Consider the following 14808-nt stretch of genomic DNA (forward strand, 5'->3'; position numbering starts at 1 on the left):
GTCGACCCTCCTATAAACTTCGGCAGCCAGTCTAGAACCACCACCCACTGCAGAAGCTCATCCATGTCAAATGTTATATCATTTTGTTGTTGTGATTGCAAATACTGTGCCTATGCCCGTGTTTGTGTGCGTACATGTTCACCTATTCTCGTTTGAAATAGCATAAACATGCTTAGTCACGAACTATCATCGAACCACTTCCAGCTTCTACAAATTTATTCACAATTTGAACTTTATAATAGTTTGCTTAGTAGGCCTAATACCTACATGTACGTAAATAATAATAATAAAACAAAAACACAAGATAGGAAAAGGACAGTTTTATTGAGTATATTAATTATCAAGCCTAAATCATTTAACATCCATATACAAGAAAGATGTAAATGATATTCGTGAAAGAAGAAAATTAGGTAGTTATAGAAAGAAGTTTTAAGAAATTAATTATGTAAATAAATTATAAGGATCAGATGTAGAAAAGAATAATCTGAAACATTTTCACAGCCTCAACATATTACGTACGTGTACTGATGAGGTAGATCAACAAAAAATATATGAAACGTTTATCAATAATAATATAGATACTTCTGATTCAAGTAAAGAAAATTACAAACAGAAGTTATATTTACGATATGGTAATATTTTTATTCCATTTGAAAATTATTTCTTAGAAATAAATATATATGCATATATATGCATATATGCATATATATATATATATATATATATATATATAAAATACACATACATCTGCATATTTCAATATATGACACCAAAATAAAAATAGCCAATCTTGCTTTATAATTCCATTCCCCATCTAATATTGGGTACTAAGAGGTATATTGTGATACTGCAAAAGCTGACGCGATACAAATAAATCAATTTGACAACAACATTTGACTTTTAGTTCATTAGCCAGGGAACATTTTGTTTTAAAAATCTTGATTAGCGATATTTTTAGTCAAGTGAAAATTGATTAGCAACTACTGTTTAATGTTTTAAAATTGTGTAGTGATCTCTGAAATATAGAGAATTGTGACACAAACAAAATGTTCCCTGTTAGCATTGTCACTTAAGACAGAAAAAACAACATAAGTAATGTGAAAACAGGTTTCACACAAAAAATGTCAATATCAGCATGTTATGCATAACATGTCAAGCTCAGCAACACCTTTAGTTCCCATGATCTGCCATTATTCCCAAACTTTCCACAAAGCTGAAATCTTGCATGTACAACAATCAGACATGAGGGGTTTATGTTGACCATGCCTCGATCATGTTTCTGAATGTATACACAGCAAATGGTATTCAGAATCGCATCATTATTCCAGTCAGGGTGACTGTGCACGTTTTGCTGCAAAGAATGCCGACAGACCCGGGTCACTTAGAAAGTATACTGGCTTGATATACATGTAAATAGCCACACACAGAATCGTCATTTCTCTGTCAGTGGGAAGCTCTTGTAAACAAGTTGCTTTATAGGATTCAGATACTGTGTGTGGGGGAACATTCAACACAAATACAAAAACAAACATCAACAATGATAACCAGTAAACTGTCAATGCATACATGTAAAGCTTGCCCTATTGTAACCATTCAGTAACAAGGGGAGAGACGGTATAATTTTTCACAACCATTCGCTGAATAAAAGGGGCACAGTACAATTTCTTCAACCATTCAGCATTAGAGAGCAAACAGTACAAATTATTTAATGAAAAATGGTCGGACAGTATAAATGATTAAACTGTTATGGAGGGATAAAAGACAATTTCTCTAACCATTCTATGAAAAGAGCTATGATGTGTTATAACTTCTTCAACCATTCATTAACGAGACGGAAACAACCATTTACAACCATTCAGTGAAGAGAAGACAATATCCTTTCAACAACCATTTCCTGACTGGAATGAAATCAACACAACTTTTCAAAATAAATTGCAATATGAATGTGAGATTCAGTATAACTCTATAGACCAGTGAGATACCAAACTGGATTCTGTAGGACCATTTCATTTTTGTCCAAGAACCATATTCCAGATATACATGTATGTACCAAATTGCAAGTTTTGATTCAATTAAGTTTTATAAAGTATAGACATCTACTGAAACACCCAAAGGATTTTGAAGAGTGTAGAAAGCTACACAGGAACCCCAAATCAGGTTTAACTGTCTTAATACTTCTGTGGTTTGTTTAAAGCTTAGTGCTATATTGGACACAAAGCTTCATACATTCAATTCAGAAACACTTTACCACTTTTTGTGTTTGAATTTAGGCTCCGAGAGTTGGAGATTAGCAACTGTCCCACCCATTTCCATCCACAGTCAAATGTTACAGCTCAAAGTAATTTTATGTAACTGGACAAATGTACATATGTTTAGATTGATGGACAGCACGTCACAATAGTTCATTTGGAGCTAATGATTCAGTAGATCTCAAATTGTTTTTACAATAATTCAGATTTTTATCAAGTGTATTTTGTAACACCTCACTGCTAAAAAAAAAAAACATGTCAGCCCAGATGTATTAAAACATTAACAAATACACACCAGAGATCAGTAAACCTGTTAAATATTAATGGAATGATCGAAGTTGTATAATAATAATAATAATAATAAATATATAACTATTTAGTTAATGTATGACTGATAGCGATAGTCTATGACAGTTTTACAATATCTTAGCCCTAAGACAGTTTTTTAAAAATATGGGCAAACATTTTCAATAACATCCAAGATGCCGAGCAATATATATCACAACTTCACAGATATGGCTAAACACCCACTGTTATCCATGGAATGTTTAAATGTAGGTCAGATACATAGTGAAGGAGGAAAAAGCCTATTCAATCATATTTGTTTTAGTTTAAAGTCAACCGATTTAATTTAAATGAATGGCCTTATATTCAATAAGTTTTAAACAACTGAAGTAAGAAGGTCATAGGAATTAGACGAGTCATTATGACTTCTTTCATAATATAAATAGTGTAAAATAAATAAGACTGGGCTTATTAAACAGTAACTAATAATCCCAATACAATATAAAACAAGTGATTGTCATTATAGATATTCAGACTAGCATCAAAAAGTCATTCCAAACTCATAAAGCCTCAATATCCTAATTAAAATAACTGTGGAGTCATAACAAGAGATGCACTTCTGAATGCAGCTTGCCAATATCCTAATTATGTCTTCTGATCTAGTTTGCTGACATCCTAATTATGTCTGGAATGGAGTTTGCTGACATCTCTATTATATCTCTTAAATGGAGCTAATTGCATCGGCTAAAAGGAGTTTGTTGATATAATACTATCTGACAAATAGAGCTTGTTGATATTCTAATTATGTCTGATGAAGGATCTGGTTGACATCTTAATTTTAACTCCTCGGGTAATAACATAAAGTCAAACTGCTGAATGGAGCTTGTTCATATTCTGTTTACCGTATGTCTGATGAAAGGATCTTGTCAACATCCTAATTTTAACTCCTCAGTTAATAATGTAAAGTCAAACTGTAAAATGGAACTTGTTGATATTGTGATTATGCCCTGACATTCAAACTGCTGAATGGAACTTGTTGATATTGTGATTACGCCCTAACACTCAAACTGCTGAATGGAACTTGTTGATATTGTGTAATTATGCCCTGACACTCAAACTGCTGAATGGAACTTGTTGATATTGTGATTATGCCCGGACACTCAAACTGCTGAATGCTCCCTGTACACCTCCTCCACTAACCCTCCCCATTGCAATCTGTAGTGTTTATTCCGCCAAGTTATCAGCGAAGATTTTTGACTTTGAAAAAACACATAGAAAACAAGAAACTCTCGTAGAAGCCATGCTGCCAAAAATTCAAATTTAGTAATATGGAATGGTCCTCCCTGTAAAAAAGAGAAACAAATCAAGAATACATTTTTTTTTTTAAGAAAGAGAAAAAAGAAAAGAAAAATAGCATATAAACTATTTAATACTTTTATTTAGTATGGACATAGAACAGTGAATTCATAAAGTCTTCTTTAAATACTAAATTTATAAATACTCAAAGACACCCTAGAACATTATTTGATCAGCAGTTATTAAATGTCAAAATCATGATCAGCTGTGAGACAAAAGCCTACATATTCTACTCTTTATTTCAGAACAGGGTATCTTACAAATACTTTCACACAGAAAATCCCCAGGATATGACATAGCATTTAGAGCACCAGTTAGAAAAACAAATAACTTGAAGGTTCCACTAAGGGAAATGAATTTCATAGACACTGCTCTTAATGTCACAGAGACTTAATTATGGTAAAGAACAGACCATCTACTATAGGTGTATTACTAAATCATCTGATAATTCAACTTATTACCCATATGATTAAAAATTACTTTGGCTCATATGAAATATTCTAATTTCTATGGCCAAGTGTTAAGAGACGAACACACAAACAATTTTGGCCTTTTTTTATAACAAATAAGACTGGTCGCCTCAATGGATTTTAGGTTTCCCCATCCCAACCAGTGCTATGCATATGGTACATCAAGGCAGTGGTAAAATGTCCTACATATAAAAGATCCATTGATGCTTTTTAGTAGATATTGCCTACCGTATATTGCCGTGTATTAGCTGACGTCTTAGTTTGATCCTAAATATCTAGTACAAAATCATCGGCCTTGTGTATAAGCTGAAATCATCTTTTGTCCAGTTGTATGTTGTATCGAGTTCAATAATACTGTCAACAAACAGACTTGTGCTTTTCAATGATACATTCTCCACCTACATGACCTAAGGTATGGGAACTCTTTTTACGTGCCCATATCCAAAAGAGGTTCAGGCATGCCCATCCCGGACTTAATCTCGGACATCGCCAGTGACTAATTCCAGGATAGGAGGGGAAGGGGGCAGGGTGTAAGTTTGAGGTGGGTGGAATTTGGAAAACATATATTCATTCAAGTTGAGAATGACATGTCTGGTCAAAATTAAAGGCCAAAAAAAAATGTGAGTGCTCATCCAAAGTTTGAAGGTGATTTGAGCAATTTAGCCAGACTGCAGAAAATAAACAAAGTTTTGGCGACCTAAGGGAACGTACCTCACACATCGAGATGAGTAAATAGTCGAGCAGAAACCAGACGAGCACGTGAAGGAGGAAGAAGGCGAGGGGGCTGAAGTCGAAGAGATACTGGAACGCCAATGCCGCACATACGCCCATGATTATACACTCGGATATCGGCTCCAGAAACATCAAGTGAGGCAGCATCGCAAACCGCAGCTTACACCACCTACACAAATAATTATTGAGAATATAAGTTAGAAACATTTTAAATATGTGAGTAATTAAATAAATAATTTTAAAAATAACAGAAAAAAAGTAATTAAAAAAAAATTTTTTTTAAAAGAATTTTTTTTTTTTAAAGAAATAAAATCCCCAACAAAAAAAAAATGTAATAAATATAAAATGACGCTGCAGTACTAAACTAACCTTACAAGTCTCTGGTTGAAATCTTTTATATTAGCTGATCCAGAATTCTGCAAGGCTGGAAGTGCACATAGCACTACTCTGTAATTACTGAAAAACACCAGCAAGAAACAAAATGTTACAAATATCCAAATGGTATTTCAATTTTATGCATGAATTGTAGGAAAAGCTATTTTGTAGATGAATTCCTGGCTCGAACTCCAATGTCAAAACTCTAACGCCATAGTAATGTTATTCAACTTTAATAAAATTGGACATCATAGACACATTTAAGTTTACGCCTACGTAGTTATCTCATCTCTAGCTCTGTAAGCAAAGACTATAAACAAATTCAATGTACAACACCACTAGAGCACATTGATTTATGAATTATTGGTTATTGGATGTCAAACATTGGGTAATTTTTGACACATTGTCTTAGAGGAAACCTGTTATGTTTTTCCATTAGCAGCAAGGGATCTTTTATATGTACTTTCCACAGACAGGACAGTACATACCCTGACCTGTGATATACCAGTCATTGGTTGGGAAGGTAAACAACACAATCAAAGAACCCATTAAAGTCTATAATGCTGACACATAACATGCTTACTTTTTTCTAAAAACTTCTGCAAAAAAGTAATCCTCTGCCAGATATTTTCCAAAAGTTGCCATTCCACCAGCTTGGTCTAAAATATCCTTTCTCATGAGACATGACATTCCTGTAGAACAGTTAATTCCCACAAGGTTGGCAGATAGACAATTCCGTGCTTGCATTGTTCCAAAGTAAACCTGTAACAAAGGATGCAAGTAGAGTCAAACATGTCCATTAAAATCACCCAACAAATTTACATAACAAATAGAGATAAAATCAATGAAAAGAATAAAGATTTTTTATTTTTTATTTTTATTTAACAACTAACTCAACACATTTTAACTAGTTATATAGCTAAGAACCACAGACATAATTAGAGAGGAAACCTGCTGCTGCTACTACATAGGCTACTCTTTTTTATTAGAAGCAAGAGATCTTTTATATGCACCATCCTACAGACAAGATAGTATATACTATGGCCAGCTGTGAAGCACTGGCTGGAACGTGAAATAGCCCAATACGCCAACCAACAGGATGAATCCTAGAATAACAGTGCAGCAGACCTGTATGGGCTTTACCACAGTGCCACGTTCTACCCCACTTGAATGGAAGATGTGTCATTTATACAGTGGGCTGTTAATTGAGATGGCCAAAGTGAATTATCTACAAGGGCAAATCTACCAAATTAGTGGAAAACATTTACATCATTTAGTTCTACATCACTGCTACATTTTGTAAGTATGGCAATTCCTAATGTGATGCTGAATAAAAACATGTTTTAAATTTTGCAATAATGAAATACACTGTTTCAGCTATACAATCAGAATCAGAAGGAATTTTATTTACGGTACTTCATTATTATCTTGAGAAAAAAAAATTATGAAAAAAAAAGAAAAAGAAATTATGGCCAAACCCAAGCATTTTTACCCCTGTTGAATAAGTTAAATGACAACTAATAATATTCTTTTGAAGTTGGACTATGTTATGTTATTTTCAATAAAGCTACCTTTTCATAAATAGAAGCAAATCCTTTTCTGTTTTCACAAAAGGGCATCTGTAGTACCATTCCCACGTCAGGTTTCAAACATGTCATCATCTGCATCAGTGTGTTTTCCTTCACTGAAATAAATAAATCAAACAATCAGACACACATTCAGATATCAATTGATCATTCAATTAAATTTTTAATAACGGTAATAAGTTCTACATCACATTTATCCAATTAAACAAACTTTAGTCTACAAATCTGTATACATGCATATACTGGGAATGGAGATATGTTAGTGACTTAAAACCTTTGTAAATAGAAATAAAATCAATGATATACAATGTATATTCACATGCATAAAATTTACAAGTTGTCAGAGTCTGTTATAACCAAATAAAATACAAGATAAGGCTCAAAATACATGTACTAATTCTTGATTTAGCCTTTTTGGTGCATTTATTATGAAATATATTCAACAAATATTCAACTTTAATTCATTATTTCATATATGGCAGCTAAAATTCAGCTTACATAGTGTATCATTATCTCAAATTGTGTTTCGAAATGACCGAATAATTTCCAAACCCTGTTAATAAACACGATTCAACACTTACTCTTGATAGAACTGTCAGATACGAGAACTATGTCATGCTTGGACGCTTCATAAGGCTTAATCATGTTGTTAATCTTTCCATTTGGTCCCACATAACGACTGCCTAAAATATAAAAAGACAAACTGAAAATTAGTCAATAAGTTTTTTCTAAGAGCAGACTTTTCATAATTTTAACCAGTAAAATGGCAAGAGCAGTTTTAAAAGAAAGGGATCATATGGAAATTTATTTTTTTGATAAACGTTGCCAGAATATTGGGATGTCAGATTTGATGCTTGTTTTTATGCATGTGATTGGACTTTGTAGTTTTCTTTTATGAGAATCAGATTTAAATCTTAAAAAGAAAATATTTATTTGATTGCTCTGTTAGTCATTGTATTCCTACATGTACAGGGGTGGGACGTAGCCCAGTGGTACAGTGTTCGCTTAATGCACGGTTGGTCCAGGATCAATCCCCGTCGGTGGACCCATTGGGCTATTTCTCGTTCCAGCCAGTGCTCCACAACTGGTGTAACAAAGGCTGTGGTATGTACTATCCTGTCTGTGGGATGGTGCATATAAAAGATCCCTTGCTGCCAATCGAAAAGAGTAGCCCATGAAGTGGCGACAGCGGGTTTCCTCTCTCAATATCTGTGTGGTCCTTAATCATATGTCTGACACCATATAACCGTAAATAAAATGTGTTGAGTGCATCATTAAATAAAACATTTCTTTCTTTCCTACATGTACACATTTTGTGTATATATTTTTTATGGTAAGCTTACACGTACAAGTTTAAAGTTTAAAGTTTAACCACATCTCTACAGCACACTGATTAATTAATCCTTGGCTACTGGATGGCAGACGTTTGTTAATTGTGACATGTACATACATGTATGTACTCTTCAGAGAAAACCTGCTACATTTTTTCAGTAGCAGGTCAGGTCAGGTCAGGTCAGGTCATAGAGTTTAAACATGCACATTCAGAGCAAGCTGAAATACCAGTTATGGGGCACTGACTGGGATGGAGTAAAAAAAAAAAAAAATCATTTATAGAATAAGTCTACCGAGGTGCTTCAATCCTTCAACTCAAGCGAACGCTTCAATGCTCGCTGGACGTGTGACAGAACATATAATAATTGATTCCCTCTGGTAGAGTGTCCTGGAGCGGAGCCCTGGCTTTCCAGAGCTCGGCCCCGGGATAGACATGCTTGAAGCCTTAGTGGCATATGAGAATGCTAAATATTATCTATCTATCTATCCTCTGGTAGACCCATATGTCTAATATCAAAGTTACGCCTGGATACCCACATATATTGTATATATTATGGCAGACAGAGTTTGGGAAAGTATAAGTAATAACTAATTCACATGAAAATGGACATTTAATTTATGTTAACTTTAAAAATTAAAACCAAAATACATTTGTTGGAAAAATAAAAACATTAATATTGTATTCAACTTTAGATACTTAAATTATTTGAAGTAAAATAATTAAAACCCTATAGTTTATTCAGATCAAAAGCAATATACTCATTAACAGTATACACATGTACTTACCTATAAATAGTTTGGCATCTACGTTTGGATAGCTTTCAATTAGACTTTTGACAACTAAAATGGCTGGATCGTTATCATTTTCTACTGAAAATAGTAGTTCATACTGAAAAATAAATTAAAAAAAACATTCACCAGTGATGTACACATATAGCATTGAACAAGTATTACACATGTACAGACAAGTGTTAGTTAAAACTAAATTATATTATTAAATTAAAAAACAACACATTTTTATCTGAGGTCTAAAACCTTAACTTCCTTTTTTTTCTTCCCTCCCCCAACCAAATATATTTATGCACAATAAACCTCCAATAAAATCCCCCCAAAAAATGAATGTGTATTTTCCTCTTGAACCAAACATGTGACTCAGTTTTATAACAATGTATTTTATTTCCAAAATACAACCAGCATAGATAATTCAGTACATTGTATTAACTAGTCAATTATAATAACAATAATAATAATAATTAAAAAAAAAAAAAAAAAAATATTTTTTAATTTTTTAAAAATAAATATACTACTCAAAAGAATTTAAGGGTCAAAAATTTATAACCAAATAAGTTTCAGAGTGTATTAGATTGATGATGTAAACTACACCAAATTTTTTATTTATTGTTCCATATTTACAAAAAAACACAAATAAACGTCACATGACATGCTGTCAAAGTTGAAGGTTGTCAAACATGGATTTTACACATTAGAACATTCGTTTAATAGTGTGTGAATCCACCCCTGGCGCGAATACACTCGACACATCGTGCCTCATGCTGTTGATCAGACGTCTGAAGAACTCTTGGGGAATGGCCTGCCACTCTGCCATAAGAAGTTGACCCAGATCATGAAGGTTGGCCGGAGGGGCATGGTTATCCCGAACACTCCTGCCTAATTCGTCCCAGGCGTGCTCTATTGGGGCCAAGTCACGCGAATATGCTGGCCAATCCATCCTGGCGATACCTTGTTGTCTGAGAAAGTCCGTTACCACCCTGGCGCGGTGGGGTCTGGCATTGTCATCCTGCAGAACTACCCCGCCGCCAATCTGCTGAAGGCCTGGGAGAACCAACGGCCGGATAATCTCATTCAGATAGCGGATTCCATTCAGATTGCCATCCACCACATAGAGGGGGGTCCTGTGGTGGATAGAGATGCCGCCCCACACCATGACGCTGTCACCACCGAACCGGTGACTTGTCTAACGTTAACGTCAGCGAAGCGCTCCCCAGGACGTCTGTAGACACGAACCCGACCGTCGTTGAACTGGAGACTAAACCTGGACTCATCAGTGAACATCACTCGACCCCACTGAACACGTTGCCACCGCAGATGAAGCGTGCACCAGTGACGTCTGGCCGTTCTGTGACGTGGTAGGAGTGGTGGTCGAACAGCCTGGCGACGGCAGCGTAGATTATAGGCTCTCAGACGATTGAGTATGGTTTGATCAGACACTCGAGTTCCAGTCGCAGTCCGCAGATTGTCACGTAATCGGCGTGCAGTGGTTGTGCGTTGGCGTAGAGCCATATTGGTGATGTAGCGGTCCTCTCTATTTGTAGTGCTTCGGGGTCTTCCCGAACGTGGACGATTTCGAACAGAATTCGTTGCTTGGTACCGTTGCCACAGTCGCCAACGACACTCTGACTGACACCAAGTCTCAGAGCAACATTTCTTTGCGTACTGCCATCCTGAAGCCAAGCAATAGCCGTTCCTCGATCTTCGATAGTCAGTTGAAGTCGTACCATTGTCGAATTTGGAGTGTGCACCGTACACGAACGCAAGCTCCAATTATACGGAAATTCAGCATTGGGAACATGGAATACACGTGCAAAGCGTGCAAATGAAGCGCTTTGTGAAAAAGCAAGTTATGGGCACTTAGCAGACCTTTCGCTTTCGCCCTAATTTACGTACAAATGTAAGCATGTTTTCGCCATTAGAACTAGTCGACAGTGTCAATGACAGTGGATTTTAATTAATTTATGGGTTGCTTAGACCCACTTTCGTCAAAATGGAACAATACCATGCGTGACATTATGGTCTAGCTAATATAATTGACATTCAGAAAATAATGTCGAAAATATCGTTTGACCCTTAAATTCTTTTGAGTAGTATACATAAATAATTAGGGTTTAAGTTGGACCCCAACAATTATTAGCAGTTTGGAAAATTAGGATGAAAAATCTTTTGTCAAATTCAAGTTTCAATTACAATAGTAACATAATTAAACCTCTTTCAATAAATCTATATATTTGACATATTATTTGATCTATCTTTTAATGGTGTGTCAAAGGTCAAGGTGTCTCAATTACTTATATAGTTATATAATCTGAACAGCTTGACAGATTGACACATTTATTCTCTGAGGTATAATGCAGGCCTAGCAAAAATGATGGCATGCGATTTTTCAGTTAGCCCTTTCGGCAAATTAATATTGAACAAAATTCATAAAATTCAACTTTGATATGCAGGGGGAATGACAATTTAAACTACTAACTACTAAATAAAATAAAATGTTTGAAAATAAACCTTTCTGAAAACTGAGCAAAACAAAATACCTGTTCAGGTTGAGTCCTAGGGTATCTTCATCATGTATGTATGTACATGTATGTATGTACACACGTATCTATTATATCAAATTTAGATAATTACTAAATTAGAATACCTAAACAATGTTGAAAACTACCTTGTCTTGACAAGTTGCAAAGAACATTTCTGTTTAATATATAATAATGGTATATATTTAATTTAATGATATGTCAAACTTACCAAAGGATATTTCATTGTAAAGAAAGTTTCGAGATTGATTTTCAGGTTTGGATCAACACCCGTCAGTGGTTTAATGATGCTGACCCCTACAATGTCTTCAGGTGACAAGGGCTCGTTCATGTGGTGAAGGTTCCATTTTCTGCAACAGAAAGGAATTTAGTTTATAACACTTCTGCACATTGTCAAGTTGTTGACCTTAGTTCCAGAAGTACATGTACCCGGTAGGCCTACATACCCTTTTATTTTATGTAAAATGTATTTTCAACAACTACAAAAACCTGGACAACCAAAAACACACTGGATTTGTCAAAATGGATAATTTAGCTATTATTTTAAGACATTTGCAAGTTAATGGTAAAAAAAAAAAAAAGAGAGTTGAAATAGCTGGGAAAAAACCTAGTCTGCGGCTTTAAATGTGACAAGTAAGATAATTGTGATTTATAAGGCATCAAAATAAGTATTAAATTTTATAACCCTTCATAGACCCACTGATACATTGTTCTTCTTTCATATCACTGTTCTAACTGTACCATACTTAACATGTGGTAAACTCTCAGTGGCGTAGGAAGGTGCCAAAAAGTGTGGGAGGGGGGAGCACCCTTTTATATTTACACACTTTTACACTATTATAAATCAAATATGAAGCAAACTAGCTGAAACGTGGGGGGGGGGGGGACACCTGCCCCCTCCCCTGCTTCCTACGCCAGTGACTCTTGCAGGGCTAGCTCTGGCACTCGCCAAATTCGCCAGTTGTGAATTTTGAAAGCAGTTGGCGAATTTTATTTTAATTTTGCAAAAAAAATTCATGTGATAATTGACATTTTTTTGAAAATAAAAGTTTATTTCTGCAATTTTTGAAGTTTATTAGACAATTAGGCAAAATGTTTTGCTCACCCAGATCTAGCCCTGCTCTTGCTAATCGGAATGACCATTCTTGTCTTATTCTAATGCATGTTTGTAATCTGGAATGTTAGAGAGAGAATCTGATGCCATCACACAAATACTCATCTGACTACTAGCAACGATAGATCCATTAATGCATACATGTACACGTATGTATGTACACATTGAAATGTTTAAGTTGTTAATCATCAAATATTGTCTGAAAATTAATTTTGTGTCTGTGGATGTGTGATGGTGTGTTATGCTCACTTTGTAGCCTTTAAATTCTTGTTATCCTTGTAAACCTAATCCTGGGGAAACATTTGAATACATGTACATACATGTATTATTTATATCGACATTATACACAATGTACATGCACGTGTGTTTATATACTACATGTATATACATGTATGAACATACAGGGTTTCTGACAGAGGGTAAAATAGGTATGGTGCCATACCCAGATGTTTTGCAGATTTTTTTTTTTTAAGTTACCCTTTTGACAAAATTAATGACTCTTTATTATTATTGTATGCTTTTCTTAACCCTAACCCTAAATCTAACCCATTTTCCTTCTGGGGAAGGCCTCCCATACCCCCTTTTGACTGTGGTTGCATTCAATTCCATAGCTCCATACCCAAAGATTTCTTTCTGGCAGAAACACTGACATGACATACAAGCATACAGGGTCTACAGGTAGGTTGTCAGATGACAAGTATGATTTGAAATTGAATTTTGAAAAACCATTCATAACTTTGACAAGCTTGCCAGAATAATAATTAGGGAACTGGTTAATTTACCCTACAGTAATAAAAGCTTTTGTTGCATTTTATTTGGCTAAGACATACTGAATTCAGTAAGTCACTAAGAATATTTCTGATCCACCATATAATAAAATGTAACTAAATAAATGATATTTGAATATTCTGTATGAAAATTTTAATGATGTCTCTGAACGCCCCTCCCCCCTGAAAAAAATTTAAAAAAAGTTTTTTTTATTTTTTTATTCAGTTTCCAATTATGTTTACCCAGGTAATGTAAGTAAAGTTATCAGTGAAAATAATTTGATATCTTGTTTTTGTCTATAACATTTCCGTTGACACATAATTTAAGGGTACTACACTGTCAAATGAACAAATTCTGATACTGATTCCGAATCCGATATTTTTTTGATTCGAATTGTTTACAAAATCAAGGGAGTATCGATAACGCCAAAGCCAAATAATTACTGTTCTATCAAATAAATAAACAAAATCGCCAGATAAGTTAATAACTATATTGCCGCCCTGTTTAGTAAACCATGTACAGACAAGAACCGTACACTGCCATATTTCACATGAATCGTTTTATAATGTCTCATTATTGTCTGTAACAATGTAGCTCCCGTTTGACACTGACAGATCAGAATGCCACACCCCCTCATATCTTCATCATCATGATCATGTACGGAAAATGTTATTTTATTTTTAAAATGTCCAAACTTACCCATATATGAGGGCCATAAAGTGAACACACCATTCGAAGAGCCATCCTATTAAGATTACGATAGCAATACATATTACCACGATGTGGCCTACAGACATATCGACATGATGATTTGGTTATGAATGATGCAGAAGGACTAAACCCACTGGCATGCGAGACCTGACATGCGCACACGTGACAACATTTTGCTACTGCTATCCCTACGCCAAACATGATTCAACTTGTAAACGTCTGTTACTCAAACGTTTCAAATTAAAGGGATATACTCTAGTTTTTAAACACTAAGGCATAGTTTTAACTATTAAAGCCGTTTTTGACAACTGAAATTATACTTTACTTAGATTTTATTGTTTAGATTATCCATTTACGCACATTCAGAGTGTTTTTGGTCATGCTGGTGATTTTAATATCACAAAAGGCATTTCTCATATTTTTAAAAACGCACGTGTGTCTGATAAGTAACAATTATGGAGTCGAGTTTTAGTCTATTTTTAGAGGGTATTTTACCATTTC

General features: G+C 34.7%; 1 protein-coding gene across 2 annotated transcripts; it reads right to left on the reverse strand.

The window, feature by feature from the left end:
- Positions 1 to 305: 305 nt before the first annotated feature.
- LOC121367878 (ceramide glucosyltransferase-like) lies at positions 306 to 14453 on the reverse strand. Of its 2 annotated transcripts, none has more exons than XM_041492318.1 (9): positions 14296 to 14453; positions 11926 to 12064; positions 9172 to 9274; positions 7635 to 7736; positions 7039 to 7151; positions 6051 to 6229; positions 5462 to 5548; positions 5072 to 5261; positions 306 to 3877 (listed from the first exon to the last, which is right to left on the reverse strand). In XM_041492318.1, the coding sequence occupies exons 1-9, from the start codon at positions 14391 to 14393 to the stop codon at positions 3695 to 3697; spliced, it is 1194 nt and encodes a 397-aa protein (XP_041348252.1). In that variant the 5' UTR covers positions 14394 to 14453; the 3' UTR covers positions 306 to 3694. The 2 variants fall into 2 exon arrangements, with proteins under 2 accessions (XP_041348252.1, XP_041348253.1); XM_041492319.1 differs by lacking the exon at positions 14296 to 14453 and adding an exon at positions 12820 to 12888.
- Between the last annotated feature and the right edge of the window lie 355 nt (positions 14454 to 14808).

Source organism: Gigantopelta aegis, chromosome 3, assembly GCF_016097555.1.
Source record: "Gigantopelta aegis isolate Gae_Host chromosome 3, Gae_host_genome, whole genome shotgun sequence".
Lineage (NCBI taxonomy): Eukaryota > Metazoa > Mollusca > Gastropoda > Neomphalida > Peltospiridae > Gigantopelta > Gigantopelta aegis.

Coding starts and splice junctions, on each gene's coding strand:
- LOC121367878 (XM_041492318.1), bottom strand. CDS start 14,393: ATGTCTGTAGGCCACATCGTGGTAATATGTATTGCTATCGTAATCTTA. Junction 6,230..7,038: donor TTGCTTCTATTTATGAAAAG/GTAGCTTTATTG, acceptor CCTTTGTTACAG/GTTTACTTTGGAACAATGCA. Junction 5,549..6,050: donor GCAGAAGTTTTTAGAAAAAA/GTAAGCATGTTA, acceptor GGTGTTTTTCAG/TAATTACAGAGTAGTGCTAT.